Consider the following 20386-nt stretch of genomic DNA (forward strand, 5'->3'; position numbering starts at 1 on the left):
GTGTTTATTGAATAAACAGGTCAAACTTCAGAATTTATATTGAATTTTGTGGACAAACTAAAAATTAATACAAAGACAAATATACTGCACTGAGATACTTACCAGCAATAGTATTTTAGATTACTACTGTATCAATAGATTTAAAGTAATAATCTCTTTCCCTAAAGGCTAGGTAATCACCACAATGCACAATATAAACAAGACATTTATCTTTAGAATATAAATTGTTCAAGCTTAAATACAATGATGGAAAAATTCAGTTGTTTGTAACTTTTGTTTCCCCTTGTAGGTTGTAACCTAGTTTATATTGCACTGATCAATTCATTGGTTAAAACACACGTTCAGTTTAAATAAATTAAAACAGAGCTGCAGGCCATCATTAACAAGTTACTTAAATGAATAGCAATAAAAAGGAACAAAAGACACTTCCCCAGCAGGGTCTTAATGATGTTCGATAAAAGTTTAAATATATTAACATTTTCACCAGTTTGACATCAAACATCGTTTTCCTCATACACTTGTTTAAAGACTTTGAAACAAAATAAGACACTGGAAGAATTCACATTCTGAATCACATACCTAGTACAAAGGTTTCCAGTTGTTCTTCCTGCATAACACTTCCTAAATTTATCAACAGATTATGTAGCTATATCAGAATGCACTAATTGCAAGAACGGGCAGCTAAATTCCAGACTCACTGGCCTTAATCAGAAGCAGTAACTGGAACAAGGTAATCAGTCTGCAGAAACTGAAGCAGAACAGGTTCAGCAACACACCAGCAGTGTGGACACAACTTACTTACAGAGGCTCTCCAAGTTGCTACTGGGCTGAAAGCAGGACTTTTTTGACCAGGCCAGTTCTCCATCCACAGAGCCCTGTCCAGCCAAACACCTGTCATTGAGGCTGAAAGACAAATTTTGGGCAGATATAGTCTTTCTTTCTCTCCCCCCCCCCCCAAACAAAAAAAAGAGCAGAATTAGGCCATTTGGCCCATCAAATCTACTCCAATCAAGGCTGATTTACTATCCTTCATCCTCATTGTCCTGCTTTTTCCCCCATAACCTTTGACACCCTTACTAAACCCATCAACTTTTGCTTTAAATATACCCAAGGACTTTGTCTCCACAGTTATCTGTGGCAGGGAATACCCCAGGTTCATCACCTTCTGACTAAAGAAATTCCCCCTGATTCTGAAACTCTACCCCGATCTCAGTCAACTCTGCACACATTAAGGTTTAAAGAGCAGCTAAATCTGATACTAAACTCCTTTCCTCTCATTGCTTCTAGCAGCTCTTAGACACATACATTCACTGCCATAATTTCACAATTTGGGAATATCCAATCTTGTGGTTCAACTGTATTTAAGACTGTTGCACACTTTTCAGATTACAGTAAAAACGTTGCTGCTGATTACCTACCAACTTAAACCACCAGAGCCAAAATTCATTGGCAACATGGTCAGAGTCAAACATTATCCAGCAAAGTCAACACAGTGCCATCAAGTACTGAATACAAAAGGCATGCTGAAAACCCTTCAGATATGAAGTATATGAGCATTATTATAAGTTTATAATATGCAGCCCTTTGGTATCAATTCCCAAGTTGGGAGCCCTCAGTACGTGCAATAGATATAACACCCTTCTACTTCAGTAGTTTTGATCTTGTTGATCAGAAATCCTCTTTCATTTTAACAAAGAACATCAAGTTGATTTTATAGAATAACTTCTTTATGGTTTTGATACAACAACCAACAAACTGAAAATCCAAAGTTTACTAACATTTGTGACCAAGGGAATTTCTATTCATAATATACATCAGAAATTACAAATATAGTATTAATGAGTGACAAAGCCCCAGTCCAATATCTTTGCCAGATAACAATCTCAGTGCAAGAGGTCATACTTGCTAAAACTAAGCTTTTTCTCTGGATTGTTTTGTAAGTTTAAATAAACCCTAAACAATGCTTAAATTTTAAGTGAAGCAAAGCACAGCGACTGTCTACTACACAACAATCAAGGGAATAGCGGCCCATAACAATACAAAATTCCTATGAAAAAACAGTACTAAACTCTAGAGGTAGTCAGAAAATTTTCCCAAATTCGTAAGTGCTCAGGCAATATTCAAAATGTTCTTTTTATCTCAACATATTGAGAATGTTACATCAAAAAACTTCCATTTCCCCTATTTTTCTCTACAAGAGAATTCTGAAACTTTTGAGAAATGTTTTGAAGTGGCTGAAATGCATATCGGTGTTGCCGTGTTCTAATACCTTAATGTAGGCCAGTCAACAACTGGGTGAAGTGTAGAATACTGGTGAGGCACGGCCAATATACCAGTTTTACGCACAGAAAATACTGACGCCTACTAATACTTTTCTTGAATAAAGGCCTTCTATAAAGTCACTAAATGGAGAATTAATGCTCAAATGTGAGCTCGGCTGAGAAAAAACTATTTGTAAATCCCCTAAATTACAAGTCATCCAGATGAATGAGATCATTAGCTAATTATACTCTCCTTTATCAGTTCGAAATATGCGCAAGATAACCCGTTTCAAGTTCAAGTGAATTACTAAATAACTTAAGGTGTGGATAATAAAACATGAACCTCCTGGCATAAAACCTGAATTTATAGAACACACTTTACAACTCAACTGCCTACTAACAATGCTTAGATAGTGATGTGCAACTGGAAATAAAGAGCAAATATTGATTTTCCTCATCTAAAACCAGCAAAATCTGTATCTGCAAATCTTTCAAATCAAGACTTATCATAGATTAAATCTAAAAAGTAGCATTAATAGATACTGCAAATAAGTCTATTCCCAGTCAATTTACAGATACATCTGCATCTTACTGCAATTCAAACCTTCAGTAGAAGGATAGAATGAAATAAAGTCAACACATTACAATGATTTTCAAACTAATGGAGATTCCTTCAGGGGAAAAATCAATACATTTCCACACACATGAATTCAACATTTCCACTTGGATACCTAAAAGAGCAAAAGTTAAAGGTTCACATGTGTTCAGATTAGATTAATAAGATTGAAATAAGGATGATGGGATACAAAGTCAAGATCTGAATGAACCCTACATTCAGCTTTCAAAACGTGATTATCACCAAGCAAAACTAGTTAGGCATCCTATTGGGAAAAAAAAAGGGAAAAAAGTAACCAGTGTTATTTTCCAGAACCACATTCCACACGATGTTTCACAGTAAGCTGCAGAACTTGAAAGGTCACTTCTCCTGAAGATGAAAGAATCAGTTCACCGTTGTGGCACTTAATGTGACAACGGTCACTCCTTCTTGTTGAGTGATATGTTAAGGTTCTGTAGAAGAAAAAAAAAACAAATCCATGTTGCACTTTTGCTTAAAATTGTACATTGAATAACTCCATATCCAGACAGTGTGTCTAACACTTCATATCAGCTGACCAAAAAATTCATGCATTTTTACAGATTAAGCACAAAAAAATTCTCCAAATGCAATTGAATTAATACAAGTGGATAATACTAAGTATCTCCTGTTGTATTTTGTTGATTCATGGTATAGCACTTATAATTTAACAGCTTAAACTTCAAGATCAAAGTTTAGAGCCCTTGGCTAATGTGACACATGTAGCTTTCCTGCCTCAGATGCAATAATTTATGTCCAAATCTCATTCTAGACACTGAAGGACAAGTTCAGCCTGACAGTGCTATGGAATAGTGAGAGAATGCTACACTATAAGTCATGCCTTATTGGGCTGAAATTTTAAAATTAGCCTCTTTCTACTTACTTGGTGTTATTAAAAAAAACCTCAAGTACTGGAAGAAAGGCAAGGGTATTCATCTGCATCCAGACCAATACCCATCCTTCACTGAAAACTCTTGTTTTAAGAACCACCCCAAAATGAGAATTTTTAATCTTACCCAGGGGCCTATCTACAGAAAATAGCACCTATGGCAAGCACTGAAATTGCACCCCTCTCCAAACATTTGACACCCATCTTTTAGATAACTTTACCATAATATCAGCTCAAAAATACAAGTCAAGCTCGTTAATCTTTTGATTAACAAATTATGGCACTACATGAAAATTATAACTGCACCTTTCTTGCTTTCACAGATGCAAACTGGTCTATGATGTGATCAAAGTCAGTTTTTTCAGTTTCTTCTCTTTCTACACTCAGCAGAGCAAGATCACAGAGTCTGCCTTGACCCATGGAGGCTCTCAAAAATGAAAGTATTAATTTTAACTTGCTGAATGATCTCACACCACTGGTGATGGAAACTGCGATGGTTAGCATGATCTGAATAGCAATGCGAAGATTGGGGAAGACACCCTCATTTCCGTACTGAACAATAAATTCAAGCAGCTCTTCAGGTCTTGATATTTTCATGCTGACCCGCCTTGATAGCAACATTCTGCAATCCAAAATTTCTTCATATAGCTGCTGTCCATCAACATCAGAGCTCTACAATTCGCCCAAATTTTCACACTTCTTCTTTAGGTCGTTACTATCGGAGCCGTAACACAGTCCCTCGACATCAAGGAGAAACCCAAACTTGGCGTCAGTGTCATGCAAACGGGCGAACCTTTCGTCCATTGCTCTGTGAAGATGGTCGAGTGTTCCTTTCATGACTCTTTCCATTTCCTCCTTAACTGTTAACCCAGCGTCTCTTGAGTTCTCATCAGCCATTCGTTTCTTTCATCTCTGACGTCTTTCAACTTCAGTATTCCATTCTTGACAGAGACCGACTCCTTCTTTGAGTGACTCACTTACCAACACTTCTCTTTCATCATAAAAATGATCTCGGGGGGCTTTCAACTCCAGGACAGCATCATGGAAGTTCATGCTAGGATCCTGCAGCCTCTTTTGAATACGGTCAATGCAAATGAGTACTTTGTTCCAAAATCCTAACAAAATCAGAAAATCGTAACACGGTTGTACAGCTGCCTTGCATCTCTTCTTGTTTCACTGGTCTGGTTTTCATTGTCTATCATGTCCTGGAGAACTTGAAGTATCTCCTCAAGGTACTTGTTGATGGGCTTCACTGCTTCTGCCCTTGCACTCCACCTGGTTTCGGACTCCGACTTAACAACCACAGGTACGGCATTTGAGTCTTTCCCAGCGCTGTGTTGAACGAGAGAAAAACACGTAGAGAGCTTCAATGGTTCCAAAAAACGTGACCATCATTGTATCCTGCTTGGCTGCATGTACACCCACCAAGTTGACTGAGTGATTGTCACAATTCACAAACACTGCCAGGTTGTTCTTCTCACTTATTCTTTGATGAACACCACTCCTGTGTCCAGCCATCAAGGCAGCGTTGTCATAGCACTGTGACCAACAATCTTGTAGCTCCATTTTGTCCTTCTCTAGCTGTTTCAAGATGTCTTCAACCAAGCTCTCAGCATCCTTCTGGCTTACCTGGATAAAACCAAGGAAGGACTCTCTAACACGGACTGTTTTCCTCTCAAAATCAACTTCCACATACCTCACTACTTCTGACATCTGCTCACGGTGTGTCTGATCATGAGTCGAGTCGAACATGAGACCGTAGAACAGTACTAAACTTTACGAATGCTTCTCAGTAAACTCTGGCGAACAGTGGATGCCATCATGTGGATGAATTTGTTCTGGACACCCGGTGAAAGATAAGACGTGGATCCAGGATGACTTTCCAAATGAGTGAGGTGTTCTTTTATGACAGGGTCAAAGATGGCCAGTAGTTTCAGTAAGCCAAGGAAATTTCCCACATTGGAGTTGTCGTCTAGCTGAAGTGACTCCGTGTCCTCGCAAAGTCAGGTTCTGAGTCGCAAGGAATTTTATGCAGTGAAGGATTCTCGTTAAGATATTACACCACTTCTGCTTTTCCTTCTTAACCTGTTACTGAAATACCGTGTCAATAACTCCTCTGTTTCCAGCTAAATTTATTTCCATTGTGTGAAGTGTTCCCGCTGATTCTTGGCATTTTCATGAACACTAATCCTTTCAGGTGCTTTCTACTAGTTGAATCCACTTTCCTGCTCCAATCAGGATTGATGGTCTGACCGGGAATAGAGAAGACAACAGATACAAAATGCAGATTTTTTAGAAGGGGAATAGACCAGCCACGAGCGAGTCACTTCTCACTACGAGCATTTCCCAATTTCCTCTTGAACCAAGTTTTGTTCATTGAGCGGTTATTTGTTGGTAGGAAAGATCCCTCACTGTTCTGGAAATACTTCAAACCCAGCTTTATTATTTCTGTTCTCAATGCGTCAGGCAGAATTGCTTTTCCAGTATCCTTGTCGAACTTCAGAAGTCCAATGTCATGCTGTTCAATCCCTTCTGGTATGACAGTTCGAGGCTCTTTGACACCGTCCAGTTCACTAGGTTCAGTGTCGTCAGGTTCAATCTCATCAGGTAAAATCTCATCAATAAACTCCAACATCACCACCACCACCATCGTCTTCCCCTCCTGTCATGTCCACGTTCTCTGTGGCAGCCTCACTCTTAATCTCGTCATACTCAGATTTCATCTCCTTGGCATTTATCTCTTGACTTCCTCCTCAGCATGTGACGCATTTGTACTTGATCCACCTTCAGATTCTAACAAACTTGTAGCAGGTGCAGGCCACTCCATGGAACGTGTCGAACTGTTTGTTCCGGGCCTTTCAAAGAAGGGCATGAAGAACTTGCTCGACTTCTTGGCTTCCTCCACCTCCCGTCTCTTCCGTCCTTCAGCTCCACTTTCCTTCTTCGTGAAGAAACATTTCATGGTCCTCTTACACAATGCTCTGAAATAAGGCCATCCTAGTACTTCTCACCCATGATAATCAAAGACAGGTCATACATCTGAAGAAAATTCTTTTTTCACTATCCGAGGATGACTTGTCTGACTTTAATAGAAACCGCTCAGTGGCGACCCCCGCCCCCCCTTCAAGTGGCACCCAGGGCATGTGCCATACCTTAGATACGCCACTGATCTTACCCTCCTGAAGTACAGAAGCACCATTCTGCTATTAAAGTATACAGAGGAATATGTGCAGTTTGTTTGTGTCATGATCTAATGCTATCAGAATGGGCTACATGGGCTTCTGGAGTGCTGTCTTATAGCTATCTTGTGACTGTCTATTGTAATTTCAGTTTGGTCATTTTTGTACAGCAGTATTAATATACCGTGCAACAGTAGAGGCCATTAGAACAGAATTCATGAAGGGACAAATTAATTCAAATGAATGATGAGGAAAAAGGAGAACACAATACTTTATAAAAACAGAACAAGAATAAATTACACTAAGCCATACCTTATTCAGTGCTAGTGGTAACTTCAGGAATCGTTGGAAGAGGAGTTACGCGATGGAAACTTTGAAGCTGCCTAGATGTGCGCCTTGAAACAATCCACATGAGTTTTTTGTTATTTGGTCTTGAGCAAGTGGGTGACGAATATTCTGCTAAACATTTCGCAACAAGTTCCCTCCAGTAGAATAAATCAAGATCACTTATCTGTTATGAAAAGAAATTGCTAAACTTCAATTTTTCTTGTATAATGGTGAAAAGTATCAATGTGCCAAGATGTTTATTTTCAAGCACAACGTGCCACAAATTCAGTGCAAAATATCAATGATATAGTCTGGAACAACAAGAACTAAAGTACAAGCATGAGATAGGAAAATAAAAAGTACCCAGAATCAGAAGTGTTTAGTGATCTTTTCCACATAAAAATCCAACATTGCTGGATTAGACTCTATAATTGTTATTTTCTTTGCAGTTGTACAATTTATCTGCTTGTATTTTCTGTCACTCTACATATATTGACTGTTCAGTACAACTCCTAGTGGTCACAGTATGCATATGTAATTATTCAGTGTGTACCCTAATGGTTACAGTTCTCTCTTTCGGGAAGCTTCTTCAGTAACACATTATTTGAAAAGGATCTATCTGATTGGTTAACTCTCATCTACCAATTTGAATTGAATGTCTCGTCTATGATACGAGGGCAGAGCACGTTAGCCTGCCATCTTTGCTTCTGCTCCCCACTTGCTACTCTATTTCCAATTCTCTTGGTTCTATTAGCACCAAAATGATCACAAAGTAACAAGTTACGTGTCTCTTTAATGAATTCCAAAAAAAACCACTTTGGATAAAGAACATCAGAATCCAACGACATCACCTTCTATTTCACTGGCACCTTTTAAAGAAAATAAAAATAAATCAGTTCTACTCTGCTAAGTGAATGCTGCTTCAATGAGAGGCATACAGGTGCCAGATGCCATTGATTTTTTGACAGAGCATCTCCAGTGCTTGATCAGTCTAGGGAATACATCAGAATATGTCCAGCAAGTATGGAAACTGTAAGGGGTACTAAACGATAACTGCTAAAGGAATACCAGTAGACAGTCCCCACCCTGATCTCCCAATGTAGCAGCAGTGAGTGGGACTGGCATTAATTGCCCAAGTAACAAGGGTGATTGTGATGCACCAGGAACTGGTAAATCATTGTCACAATCAAGGTAAAGCAATCCTCTCTACACTCTAATCTTTAATACCAGTAATAAGCAGAGAAAGAAGCCCAGGTGAAACAAGCCTTCAAACCACAATTACAAAACAAATAACATTGATTGGTGGTGACGGTTGGCACCTGTCTGTCTTGAAGGACAATAGGTGGTGATGATTATCACAAGCCTGGGTGGAAAATATGGAGATCCTGAGATGCCCAGTCATCAAGATCCCTCTCTCAGCCTCGTCAGTGTAGTCTTAAGGAAACATAGAAAATAGGTGCAGGAGTAGGCCATTTGGCCCTTCGAGCCTGCACCGCCATTTATTATGATCATGGCTGATCATCCAACTCAGAACCCGGCCCCAGCCTCCCCTCCATACCCCCTGATCCCTGTAGCCACAAGGGCCATATCTAACTCCCTCTTAAATATAGCCAATGAACTGGCCTCAACTGTTTCCTGTGGCAGAGAATTCCACAGATTCACCACTCTCTGTGTGAAGAAGTTTTTCCTAATCTCGGTCCTAAAAGGCTTCCCCTTTATCCTCAAACTGTGACCCCTTGTTCTGGACTTCCCCAACATCGGGAACAATCTTCCTGCACCTAGCCTGTCCAATTCCTTTAGGATTTTATACGTAAGCTTATGAAGTAATACGTTTGGTACCAGTTTGGCTGCAGGAGCTGCCAGAAGGATGTTCATTGACATTGATTTTAAATGTGTCAATGAATGATTCCCTCATTTATTAATGAATTGGCATTCTAAAAGTACTTCTGGTGAAACACAGTTCACCCTAAATTCTTGAGGACATGAAGCCAATTTCTGCACAGCTTGGTTGAGTAGGAGATAGATGCAGCCACTTCCTGCCAGGCTCTTTCTTTGGTGACCCACACTAGTCAAAAGGTCTCCTTTGTGAATAGGACATTTCATTTACCATGCACCCTTCTGATGATAATTTCCATGCCCCTTTGAGTGAACATTTAACCACCTACAAATTCTCCCTACTCCAAGTAGCCACAGTAAATGTTGCTACTATCTGATTGCAAATGCTAGTTTTGCCCTGTTGCTCAAGATGAATTTCACCCTAACTGTCTCAATCCCTGTTTATTCATCAGTATTATTTATTTTTCTAAATATTAGCACAATTTGTCTCCTTTTGCATATTGGTTGTTTGTCAGTTTTTGTTTATGGATTTAACTCTATTGCATTTCTTTAATTTCCTGTGAACACCTGCAAAAAAACAAATCTCAAAAGGTATACATACTGAGATATACATTGATAATAAATTTACTTTTAAAACTTTGTTGTGAAATTACTTTAAAATAAGCAACACACATCAAAGTTGCTGGTGAACGCAGCAGGCCAGGCAGCATCTCTAGGAAGAGGTACAGTCGACGTTTCGGGCCGAGACCCTTCATCAGGACAAAGGGTCTCAGCCCGAAACGTCGACTGTACCTCTTCCTAGAGATGCTGCCTGGCCTGCTGCGTTCACCAGCAACTTTGATGTGTGTTGCTTGAATTTCCAGCATCTGCAGAATTCCTCGTGTTACTTTAAAATAAGCTGGTTTTATAACCCCACATAAAATATTCATCTGATCCACTCTGCAAGAAAACAAAATACTTGAAGGAAGAACAAATTCTTCCTGTCTTCCCTCTCCACCAGACATCTAAAATCCCTTTAAACCCACATACACACATTAGCATTTACACAAACCTTTTCATTTTATAGTCATTACTTTATAAAGATGTACAAGGGCTATTTTATTTTTAAGTCACAAGGTAAAAACCGGGTCTCAGCACATGCACTATGCTACTTACTTTGGAATGCAACTGTAGGCTCTCGATTGTCTCCAGTACATCAAGCAGTTTTTGAGTTTGGACCTCCAAAGCAAGGACTGACAGTGCCAAGATCGACCCCTAAAATATAAAGCAGATTATTTGAAAAATAGAATAATTAGTCTTCCTTTAATTTTCTATCACTGGCTTCAAAACTTACTTTTGTCTTGGAGAAGATAAAGCGACAACTGCAAGCTTTGAGTTGGGATTCAAGTCGATCAAGGTTCAGCATCTCTTTTCTAAATGTAAAGAAGATTTGTCAGGTAATCCAGTAATACCAAGTTATCCAGGTCCTCCACACATTAACAGTACGCTGCATCCTTTATTGCTCCCTACAAGAGACTTAGCCCTTTCAGAATCATTGACGCATGATGAGGTAGCAGGCCCAACTGGCCCAACAAGCCTGCCGGCCAATTACACCCATGTGATCAACCCATAAATCTTTGGAATGTGGGAGGAACCGGAGAACTGGGATGAAACTCACTTAGTCACAGGGAGAACAAACAAACTCCTTAGACAGCGGCAGAACTGAGCCCTAACCATGCCACCCTAAATATAGTCAACTTATCAAGCCAAACAAGTTCAGAAGTATGGACAACAAGCAAGAGTTTCTCCTTTCGGACCACACCACGGAAGTAACCCACAGAGCATCTGCAGTTGAATGCAAGCTCGACTCCCAATTCATCACATGGGCAAAATCTGTGATGGGTGAGGCAGAGGACAGCACCATGCAGAAAATCTGCTAATCCTCTGGAAATGTTAGAGCTAAACTGGCACCCATCAGAAGTACAAGAAAGATTAGGAGCTGTACCTGGGAGAGATAATGCACTTGTGTAATTTGTGTTGTTACAGCAATAAGAGCACTAAATGACTCCTACATTTCATTCAGTCTCTACCTCTCTACTTGTGTTTGGCTGGGTTATTTGACAAGTGCATTGTCTTACATTTTATTTACTTATTGAGATACAGCACTGAATATGCCTTTCCAGCCTTACAAGCCGCATCTTCCAACAATCTCCTGATTTAATTGTAGCCTAATCACGGGACAATTTATAATGATCAATTAACCTACCAACAAGTAGGTCTTTGGACTGTGGGAGGAAACCCACCCAGAGAGAACGTACAAACTCCTTACAGGCAGCAGCGGGAATTGAACCTGGGTCGCCTGTACTGTAAAGCGTTACGCTACGGGACTTCCCCTTTTATATAGTTAAAATAAGGACCACTCACGAGTCCAGCAGAGAATGGTCAAACACTTCCTTTAAAGTTTTCAAACTCAATGAATAGGTTAATGAGAAACCCTGATGCCAGCATCAGTCAGTATGCATTGATAGTTGCTTACCCTGACGAATAACGCTCACCAAGCTTACAGATCTAGCACTAATGTAATGAGAATTCAGCCCCAAAACAAACAGAATTATTAACCATACCTTTCAGATACAGAACAGTTCTGAACAAGCTTGTGGTATAGTCGCAGAAAGTTCAAAGCAGTTGGACCTTTCACCCTCCAGTGCAGCTTTTCTAGGATAATATTCTCCATCCTCGTCATATCTGAAACTGTGAATCTGTACTGACTGATTCGGATCAGGTCACTGGCATGTGGAATTATGCGTTCCTCTTCAGTTGCCTTCACAGCAAGGTACATGCAGCAAAGTCCAACACAGCACAAGTGTTTTGGCTGCACCTGGAACCAAAGAATATTTTACTAATCAACTGTAACACAAAATGCTGAAGGAACTTAGAAGGTCAGGCAGCATCTATGGAAGGGAATGAACAGTCAAAATTCAGAAAGAGTCCCTTCATCAGGACTCGGCTACACATTTAATTGAAAATTCAACGGGATATGGTCATTCAAGAATCTACAAGCTCCACAAGCAGAGAACAAACAATTCCAAAGATAAAAATAACAGTGGCTTCCCAAGACAGATTTTCCCTTGAAGTAACTGGTCTTTTCATTTAAACTTTTAAATTCACCACATGAAAGCATCTTCATGTTCCAAGAGGCATCTTATTGAGGGCCACATCAACACACACAAAAGAATTATAGAACTATAAATTATTTAAGGTTGCACATGAGAGAACCCTGTTTTAATATTTTTTTTAAAAAATCAAGTGTGGATAAAACATCTACAAGGGGCAATGCCCATTATCAGAGCCCTTTACCATTTGGAATATGACCTGTTCTTATTACTATCAGAGAACAGGAGCCCAGAGACCTACACTGAACAATTCAGCAACAATTTCTTCCCTTCTGTCAGATTTATGAATAATCCACAAACACTACCTCATTATTTGTTTTGTAATTTATAGTAATTTTATGTCTTTGTATTGTATGGCTGCCACAAAACAATGTCATTTAAGACTGATAATAAACTTGATTTTCTGATTCTAAAATATTAAGTCTTATCCATTAACAGACAGGTGCTTTCATTCATTTTAAAATGTGCTGGGAGGGTGAAAGAGAAGGGCTGGTAAGGTTACTGACACACCCTGCGAATGAATCACAATAAGTGAACAAAGCGGTTTCACTTTCCATCATCCTTTTGTTGACAAATAACCTCAGTCCAATTCCAAATACCACAAGATCCAAAGGCAATGCGACAGGTTTGTGACAAGAAAGTTGATAAATGCCAGTGTTTCTGTGCCATGCTGCTGGCATTTCTCCTCACAAATGTCGCATGAACACAGAAGACTGAAACCATGTTGCTGTTTTCCAATTATGCTCAAAAGTTGGACAATAAATCAAGTCCAATCACAGAGCGACAAACTGCAGCTATTTTCCCAGCAGTAGTGTGCGATCACTCGAATTGTGCATGATGCTCTCCTAAAGGGTTGTCTAATAGGGGATTGTCAGGTGGCTGCGGAGGCTGGTCTGCGTTCCACATATTCTGACTAGTGACTTCCAGATTTCACAATCCTGTCCCCTTTGCCACTTGCTGATAGCCACGCGACTTAATCCAGGATGTTCAGGTGGATATCCTTAGTGGAGAACGCCTGAGTGTGACACTCTTTTTCCGTCAGCTCCACTGCTGAGGTCTTGATTGGGTCACTCTGTCTGGAACTGCCCCCTGACCTAACCAACACGAGTGACCCTACCAGGAGCTAAGTTCCACATTGCTCAACTCCAGGCGCCATTACTCTCGGGGGCTCAGGAACTCGAGCTTCTCCACTACAACAAAGCGACAATCCTCAGAGACTTCCCAAACACTTTCACTGACAAGTGTGCCGGCTGAAACATTCAAGCAACACACAAAATGCTGGAGGAACAAAGGCAAGCCAGGCAGCATCTTTGGAAAAAAAAAGTACAGTTGACGTGTTGGGCAGTTAAGATCCTTCAGCAGGGCTGGGATCACAGAGGGGGAGCAGTGAGAGAGGGTTTCACTGAACCCTTGATGAAGGGAAAATTTAAACTTCTTCAGAGTATGCAGTCCTGTTAGAGACTTCATAGTGTAGTAATCAAATCATAAACAAGAGAAAATCTGCAGGTACTGGAAAGCATTCCCCAGGTTAGAATTAGTTCAGGATCAGGAAGCCCATTTGTACTGACAGGAATAGCAGAGAAGGAATGGCAAGAATTAGTTAATTTACATGTTTTTGGAATTAGTCAAAAATGTAATTGTAGCAGTAATATTAATTAATAGATTTTAACAATATTTAAATGATCCTTAATTAATAAATTTCACTGACATTTGAAGCCCTTAACAGGTTTGACAAAGTTTGGGGCATTACTTAGTTTGATTTGCAAAGAATTTTTCCGGCTGTTTCACAGGTAGGACTTGATCTGGTCCGTCTACACGATGTCTTTATGTTGTACCAGGTCCTGTCACTGCTTGTGGTCTCTCCATTTTGGATTAAGACCACAACTCTGGGCGGCAAGTCAATACCAGCAGATCCTTAAAAGTCAATACACAGGTTTGTAGGTGCACAGCAAACAGAAGGAGCTCAACACAGACAGCAAGGGCTTCCCACTATTTTATAAACACTAAAGCAGTACAAGTTTTGGAATCTAGTCCAGATGAGTCACATACTCATAAGTATTACCAAAAAGCTGGGCACGCTTCCAGCAAGGTATATTTTTGCACAGAAAATAAAAGGCAGAACTGAAGGGTGTGACACAGCAGTGAGAATTCTATACATATTGAAAGAAAGTTCATTCCCTATTCCCAAAATAACAGGTTTCCAGCCAGCTTACATTATCCATTTCATTCCCCGTACTTGGATTACATTACTGAGTCGCAATCCAAGTAGTGAGAGGAAAGACAAAGGATTTAATGTAATTATAGAAACTATTTGAAGACATTTGCACAGGATTTAATACATCTATTATAGTAACCTTAATAATATTTTGCTCATGCATTAGCAGAATGCTCAGCCTTACCTTCATTAGCCCCAAGAATCTATCAAGTAAAGAGACAGCCAGGACAAATGTGTCTGTGCTAAATCCAAAGAACTGGGACAGACTTAGAAGATCCTTAACTTCAAGATCCCTCAGACGTACAGTCATCCGAATTCCATTTTCTTGTGCTGATTCAATAGCCTTCAAACCACTGATCCTTGGTTGATATTTTGGTTCTTGCTCTAATTGTGCAGTCAGCTGGTTCACGAGTGCCACAATTTCATCATTTGCTTCTTCTGGTTTAGTTCCAATCATCTTAAATTGCAAAGTTTAAAGAAAGTGACATCACTTAACAGCTTCAGACAACTAAGTGAACTCTACAGCACCTCTGTGACATCTATTCAATTCTAAATGCAATAAAAAGCACCCAGCTACTCTTCCTGACAAATTTATCTTCAAATTAACATTAAATAGTTTATTATTGGTCCATTCTCTTACAAAGAAGCACCCTTAATCTAAAGTTTAAACTCACTATCAGCACGTTCAAGAATACCTACCAGCCACTCACAATTGGAATACCCACCGATGGTCTTAAATTTACAACTGCTCCATTTTTTCTCCCAACTGATTTTGTGGGAGTGGACCTTTCAAAAGAATTGTCCTTAACACCATTATATAATTTGTGATTAAATTAGAAAACAGAATAGCAAGCTCTGACTTTATCAATGATTTTAAACATTTAAAATTACACAGCCATGGACTGAAACTCCACGCTTCCCATGACCAAAGACAGCACAGCAAGCATTCACTATGTGCACCAAAAAAAAAATCTGGAACTCGTGTTGCAAAATAATTTCTCACATTCTAGGTATGCACAATGGATTTCTGCCCCATCACTGACAAGGGCAGTGAAGAAATTATGGCATACTTGTCTCTATGAAAAGCCAGCAATACATGCAGTCATTTAACAACAAAGAAATTTGAGCTGAAAAAATTATTCAGCCAGTGCACAAGGCCAGATGGTAATGCAGTTGCAGCGTGACAATGAAAAATGTGCAGACACCTGCTTGCACCAGTTACCCCACACAAATTAGTGGCACAAGAATAAAACTACATACCCAAATAAATCGTAGTCAAAACAATACATTTTTAAAATTCTTTTGCACAGCAAAAATAAAATTAGCAAACTGGAAAAAGTTAGGACACATGGAGAAACTGTCATCATTTCTAGGCTCCAGGTTCTTGCTCAGAACTGGGGAGAGTAAACAAGTTGTTTTAAGTTGTAGAAGGGATGGAGTCAAGGGAAATATCTGATAAAGAGCCAGTCCAGAGTGGCCATGGGGATCAGCTGTAGTTGTCATTTGATCTTGATTCAGTGGGGACAGTTAGAGACAGGGCAGAATGGACAAAGATTATTTTTATCCAAGTAAAAACAGCTATTGAAAATGTCGTTAAAGGAATAAGTTACAAATTGCAAGACAGTGAAGATGCTCAGAAGGTCCAGTTGTGTCAGTGGTGGGGGAAACATAAATCAAGTCAATATTACAGATGAATTACATAGTAGAAATGGCCATCTCTGATACAACAAAAGAAACCAATTTACTTGTCTCTTCTAATCTAGTGTCCTGCATTTGGTGCTCACAATGACAATTTCATCTACATTGAAGCAGCTGGCTGTCCATTTTGCAGCGCACCAGCGTTCAGCCCGTAGGAGGGGCCCAGAGCGTGCGTAGGCTTGCCACTTTAATTATTCGTCCCATTCCCAATCTCACCTGAGGCCTCCTGCAGATAACACAAGGTCTTGATACAAGTTTGAGTGATAACACCACATCCACCATGATTACTAACTTGGTCTGTCTGTATGAGAAATGGGTATTTACGGTGCAAGTCATCCTTTCGTGGTCTTGGCTGAGATTTTCCTCGCTCCATTAGTATGGCCTGGCCTAGGCACCTCTTCGGCCTTGCACTGCAGAACTTCCACTTTCCTTTGGCGTATTAACACACCCCATTCTCCCCCTCTCCCTCCCCCATGAATCACAAGATATAGGAGCAGAATTAGGCCGTTTAGCTCCTCAACTGAATGACAGGTAGAAAGATATCCTTTTGTCATGTACATCTGCCCCCCCCATCCTTCCTACAACTTAAAAATTACCTTTTCTCTCTCCTCCTGTTCTAAACTCTCAATTGAATTGTTAACCTTTTCCCCTCCCTTTGCACAACTGCCCCATCTGATGGAGTTTGCAAATTATTTTCTGGTTTTATCTAGATTTCCAAAATTTGCAGGTTTCGCAATTCTTTCCCTTCAGTGTACTTAAAACAACAGGAATTACATCTGAACACGTTTACAATAAACAAAATTGGAGTTAGAAATAAGGGCAAAACAATGTGCAGAAAACATTTAGCTGGTGAGGCCATTTGTAAATAAAGGAGGGAGTAAAGAAAGGGACACTTTCCATCAGAAATGGTGAAAAACCTGAAGAATTACCTCGGTGCCCAACTTGTTCGCCCACCCCCGACCATGTTCAACGTCTGGCCTCATTTTGCTTTTGAAAAGTACAACCACATTCGGGAACATTTGAGGTCAGGATTGCATTTTGAGTGTAATTCAATTAGAATAAGCATTAACCCAATATGCAGACAAACGTGGACCTGTTTTGCATTTATATGTCTGCTGAAGTCAAACTATTTGAGTTGACAATTCCAACTAGGTTATTAGCGATAGAGCATCTTTAACTATTCTGAAATTCCCTTTGACAACAGGCGACTGGACGGCCTGCGATTTCTGCTCCTCCCGCTCCTCCCCTCTGTACGAGCGTCACCAGTCCCCGTTTCAGGGTTAGCCCCAGCCGAATTACCCTCGCACACTGGAGGATATGCCCGGGCTTGTCCCCCCTGCCATTTTAAGGCCCGGTAACTTGCTTAAATACCAACTATGTCCAACAAACAGGCGACAACCTGGCAGAATCAACAGCCACCGTGCGATTCAGCAATAACACCCGGCGTCCGATGGAAATGACAATGCACTGAATTTCAATCCACAATAACGTTTACCTTCCCTTACAACTTGAGAATGAGCAGTCCAGGCAGTCAGCATATCAGCTGCCACACAAAGATATTTCCAGCCAAAACAAAATTCCAACATAATAAAAAATGAAAATAACTGGATATAAACTTACAACAGACACACATCCTACACGTAACGGGCATTTGAACTAATCTTTCTAACATTATCGGTTAAAATATATTCTTTCCTCACTAGGATATTTTAAGCACAAAATGAAATTATATTAAATTATTTAACTTATTACAGCATAATTACCTTCCAATCTTTCTTGCGTTGCTCAGGATAACATCTGCCACCGGGGATCTTTTAAAGCTTCCTCGATGTCCCGCCCCTGGACCCTGACAATTAGTTTCCTTTCCTTCACTTGCATTCGACAGCTAGGAAGTCAATCATAGGAGAGGGCAGGAAGTGAAAGCTGCGTCCCAATTGCTAACTGAGGAGGCAGCAGTGGGGAAATCTAAACCCAGTTATATTCCAGTGCGATCGACTGCTTCAGGCCTACATAATTTCCTCTTGTACTGTCCCTCAGACGCTGTTCTTTTAGTGTCTTATGGTCTTTCGTCCTACATTGAGATGAAATATACAACGAAAGTGTTTCTGCGATTATTACAACCGATCAAACCTCTTATGCGCAATGCATATGCACAGAAACGGAGAGAAAAGTGTTGAATTTGTTCCACTATCACGATAAAACCAATATAATAATTAAAAAAAAACAAAATGTATATGTTGGAAATCTGAATTAAAAGCTTATTATGCAGAAGTACATTATGCAACAAGGGGAACAAAGATAAACATTGTTGTGATTTTTTTCCCCTCGGGACTTTACTCGGTTTGCAACGGTAAAATTATGTTTCAGTTTCCCCAGATGCAGCTGACCCTTATCAAGTTCATGCAATTTTGAGACGTTTATGGTCGCTAAATAAGAACATTTACTGTCCTTTTGCAAATAACACAACAGTTTTAATTTTGCATTAATTAATTGAACTTGGAAAGGAGGTAAGTGAAATGGAAGTTTATAAGTTCCACAGAAATCGGGGTTAACCGAAAGACCCAAAATAATAACATTGAACGTGTAACCACTTTAAATGGGACAATGCTCTGCTGATCAAAAAAAAACCTGACCCTACGTATTGTTTGAGCAGTAAACGATGACGGTAGCTATATCAGACAAATAAAAATCTGTTCTATGATCATGGGTGTCTGTCAGCTGTACAGGAATATCAGGGCAGAGAAACTAAACAATAAACCAAATTTCATTGCTGGCTGGAATTAGAAGTGAATTGTTTAAATCCTTTACAGCAGTTAAACAACTTAATGCCCTAGAAATGCAGGAAACTACTGGTCTCTCTTAGGAAAGGTAAAAGCTATTCATTAAATTCAACAACTTACTGATCTAGCAACACACATCAAAGTTGCTGGTGAATGCAGCAGGCCCAGTTTTCAAAAACCAGAAAGAACTAATATCAAGAAGCTTGATTTCATTAAGAAGTTGTGCGCAGTGGTCTTGTGTGAAGATCAGTGATTTTCTGTAAGGCAGCCCCCAGCTATGGAGATGAATTTCCGTGGAGCAGCTGAATATGAGGAGGATGCTCCACTACACCTCTTGACCAAGGGAGTCAAAGGCTTTAGTGAGGTTGAGCAAGATCACAAGGAAGCAGCACATTCTGCCATTCAATAAGATCATGGCTGATCTGGCCATGGACTCATTTCCACCTACCTATCTTTTCCCCATAACCCTTAATTCCCCTACTATGCAAAAATCTATCCAACCTTGTCTTAAATATATTTACTGAGGTAACCTTCACTGCTTCATTGGACAGAGAATTCCACAGGTTCACCATTCTGGGGAAAGCAGTTCCTCCTCATCTCTGTCCTAAATCTACTCCCCCAAATCTTGAGGCTTTGTCTCCTAGTTCTAGTAATGAATATCAAGAAATAAAAGACACTGGGGGAGGAAGGTGGTTGAGGATCCTAGTGTTCACTTTCAAGGCATTAATAACCTTCAAATTCTCTAGAAGAACAAGTCAACCTACATTAATGTCCTCATGCAGGCTAACATCCCTGTCACTGAGACTTGACTTATACACCTGCACCATACTCCCAAAGGAGACATAATATTCTGAGTCACGGGAAAAAAATTATCAGAGGTAAGGTTCAAGAGTGTATCCAACGCTCTTAGGAAATATATCACTTCCTTCCGACCATCTTTGACCACGACCAGCCAGAATGGCAGAGGAGAATTTGTGGCAGTATTGAGACTTCAGGGGCTTCTCATCCAGATTCAACTTTGTTTAACATCATCTCCAGTACACAAGTGTAAAGGAGAACAAAATAAATGTGATCCCAGATCTGATGCAGCATAACAAAAGATATGGTAAAATAAAGAACACAATAAAATATTTTAAAAAACACAAAAATATAAGTACATAAGATAGCTTATGTACATAGTTGGATTGTACGTCTATAAAGTGACTTGAGACAGGAGTGTCTGAACATTTGATGACCGGCAGGAAATGGTAAATTAGTGGGGGTTGGGGTGTGGAGGGCGGGTTAGTGGATAGCGGTGTTGATCAGCCTTACTGCTTGGGGAAGCTAAATATTTTTCAGTCTGGTTGACCTGGCTTGGATGCTGCTTCGACCCCTCCTTGATGGGAGTGGGTCAAACAGTCCATGAGCAGGGGGTG

General features: G+C 40.0%; 1 protein-coding gene across 1 annotated transcript; it reads right to left on the reverse strand.

Moving 5' to 3' along the window:
* ccng1 (cyclin G1) lies at positions 1 to 18048 on the reverse strand. Its single transcript, XM_072263991.1, has 7 exons — positions 17955 to 18048; positions 14678 to 14950; positions 11730 to 11983; positions 10460 to 10538; positions 10282 to 10380; positions 7276 to 7474; positions 1 to 3329 (listed from the first exon to the last, which is right to left on the reverse strand). The coding sequence occupies exons 2-6, from the start codon at positions 14948 to 14950 to the stop codon at positions 7277 to 7279; spliced, it is 903 nt and encodes a 300-aa protein (XP_072120092.1). The 5' UTR covers positions 17955 to 18048; the 3' UTR covers positions 1 to 3329; position 7276.
* Between the last annotated feature and the right edge of the window lie 2338 nt (positions 18049 to 20386).

Source organism: Mobula birostris, chromosome 7, assembly GCF_030028105.1.
Source record: "Mobula birostris isolate sMobBir1 chromosome 7, sMobBir1.hap1, whole genome shotgun sequence".
Classification (NCBI taxonomy): Eukaryota; Metazoa; Chordata; class Chondrichthyes; order Myliobatiformes; family Myliobatidae; genus Mobula; species Mobula birostris.